This window comes from Lepidothrix coronata, unplaced genomic scaffold (assembly GCF_001604755.1).
Source record: "Lepidothrix coronata isolate B3197 unplaced genomic scaffold, Lepidothrix_coronata-1.0 Scaffold2355, whole genome shotgun sequence".
In the NCBI taxonomy this organism is placed as follows: Eukaryota; Metazoa; Chordata; class Aves; order Passeriformes; family Pipridae; genus Lepidothrix; species Lepidothrix coronata.
Window position 1 is genome coordinate 1 of NW_016692535.1, and position 2,598 is coordinate 2,598.

Consider the following 2,598-nt stretch of genomic DNA (forward strand, 5'->3'; position numbering starts at 1 on the left):
CCTCCTCCAGTGACACCTGGAGGTGACAGGCCCTTAAGAAATGAAGGTGACGATGATTTATCTGCCGGTCTCACGAGTCTCAGGGCTGCCATTCCCGTTCCTGGAGACCGCGGCTCCAAAGTGGCCAGTTTGCCAGTGATCCTGGAGGGAGGCTCCGATGATGAGCTGCTGGGGGACTGCCAGGAGGGCCGTGGGCTCACTGCAGGTGATGAAGATGTTTCAAGGCCTGGAGAGCAGCCCCGAGGTCTGGCACCTTTGCATGGAGAGCTCTCTGAGAGCTCGGCTGCAGCCCCCATGACCCTGGCTGCTCCGGGAGGAGGAGGAGGAGGAGGTGTTCCTGGTGCTTGTAAGCCTGGCAGATCACCTGTGCTGCCTGCTGGAATGGGTGCTCCCAGGGTCAGTATCCAGGGAGCTGACTCAGGCTTAGGTGTGACGTCTCATTCTGGGGAGTGCAACAGTCATTTTGAGAAACAGGAGCTGGAAACCAGTGCGGGTGTTGAGGAGCCTGCAGAGCGTGACCTCTCTGAGCCTTCTGCTTCCTCTTCCTCCCTCTCAAGTCCTTGCCACCCCTCCTCTTCCTCTCACTCCCTTCTGTCTGACACCCCAAGTCGTAGAGCAGAGTCTCCGAAAAAGCCAACAGCCGAGGGCTTCGCAGATAAAGCGGGAAATTCGGGCAAGAAGAAGCTTCTCCAGGCACGGGTTTCACCCTCTGAAACGTTCCCTAACCAAACCCTGTGGGGTGGTGAAACCGTGTCTCCCAAGCACAGGTGAGACCACGTGGGGGTCACAGCAGGTATCTCTGTGTAGGTGTGAGCTGGGCTTTTGCTTCCAGACCTGTCCCTCCAGCTGCTGGATCTGCTGCTGCTCTTTGCAGTGACTTGGCATCAGGCAGCCCTGACTTCCTCTGGGGCCTGGATTTGTCAGGGCCTGGGTGCTGTGGGGTCGTTGCTGGCTCCAGAAGGATCTGTGCAGCTCCTGAGGGTGCCCAGAGGGGACCAGCCACTCATCAGAGCTCTCAGGGAAACCATTAGGGAAAGTACAGCGGGTGAATAGGGTCATTTCATCCAATTGGGGAAATGGGCTGCAATTGGGCCCTTTTTCAGACGTGGGAGAATGGTCACCCTGATAAACCACAATGCTTCATTTCCTGGCTGAATGGGGCTCCTCAGAGTGATCACAGCAAGTGGTGCAGCTCCTGCTGTGCCCCTGACCTGTCAGCTGTGGGGGCTTCACCTGCCTGGGGTCCAGGACACCTCTGGGCCAGCACTGCCTGAGATAGAAGTAAAATTTGCTTCCTGTGTTAAAACTGGTGATACAAATCTTGCTCAGGCACATAACGACAGCACTTCTTGGCAGCTTGTGGTGCCAGCTCAGGTTGGAAAAGGCCTAACACGCTTGTCCCAGGATAGTGGAAGTATTTGATTATGTTGCAAGAACCACAAATATGTTCTGGTGAGGAAGGTCAGGCTGAAATACCAGTGCCTGAGATCAGAGAAGCTGCCCTGTGTTCTGCCTCCTCGTGTAGCCCATCCTGGCTTTTCTTCCATGACACACTCGGGATGTATTTCCCTTCCTGCTGCTCCTGCTTTATCTCCAATGCCTTAAGTCAGTAAAGATCATAGAGAACTGGAGAATACCTACAAAATCCCTATAGCTTAGAAATGCCTTGTCTGCTGAAGCTGAACCTCTTCTCTCAGGAGACAGAGAAGGGTAGGAATCTTCCCCCATTTCCTGCTGTATTTGTTTTGAGTCAGGAGATCTGTGTCATGCTGGTGTTACATGTCCTGCCTAAACAACAGAAACCCTTCTTTCCTGTTGCAGACTCCATCCTGTGAAGCCAATGAATGCCATGGCAAACAAGTCTCAGAGTAAGAACCTGAATGTCATCAGCACCATGAACGAAAAACTGCTGGAAATGAGTGTGAAGGTATGGAGGGAAGTGGCACTTTCACTGCTTAAGCTTTGGTTTGATTGAGGAGTTTGTGTATTCCAGATAATTGGCCTGGGCTCACATCTCATATCCTGGGCAGAAAAAGAACCCTGGTTATTAGAGCGTGTTGGGTGTGAACTTGCCTTTGGTCAGCCCCCAGAGGTGGGGACAGTCTTTAAATATTTATTCTCTTGCAGACTGATCTAGAGTAGAGTTGATCTGAACAGCTGGGAGCATTCCTGGGTCAGCAGGGAAAACCCTGGGCCCTGTTATTGTCTCTGAGGGTATTTTGGGTAACGTGAGAAGTTAGAACTGAAATAACAGCAGTGCCTCCTTCTGGTGTGAGGGTGTGAATGAAGCGATTCAAACTGACACACTGCTGTTCTGAGCGAGTTGAAAACTTGTTGTGGTGCTCTTGATTCCTCGTAAATTGTGTGTGAGGCACCATGGGAGCCCGTTGTGCTCACATTCCCTGCCTGGGCAGTGTTCTGGGAGCTGGAGGAGTTGGCAGGAGCTGCCCAGTACCTGCCAAGTTGCTTGAGCAGTAAAAACAGATTTTTCAGAGAAATAGGAGGAATCACCGAAGGCCTGGAGGGGTGTTTCTTGCTGTTTAAGCTGAATTTGCCTTTCCCAGTCTCTGGTTTGTTTAAGCAATGGCTGTCCCAGTG

General features: G+C 52.4%; 1 protein-coding gene across 1 annotated transcript; it reads left to right on the forward strand.

The window, feature by feature from the left end:
- Positions 1 to 57: 57 nt before the first annotated feature.
- On the forward strand, positions 58 to 1,927 carry LOC108491888 (rab11 family-interacting protein 1-like; the record flags this gene model as incomplete). The annotated part of the gene is made up of 2 exons (XM_017803684.1): positions 58 to 767; positions 1,822 to 1,927. Coding segments are annotated over exons 1-2 (579 nt in total), but the record flags the coding sequence as incomplete, so codon positions are not given.
- Positions 1,928 to 2,598: the final 671 nt, after the last annotated feature.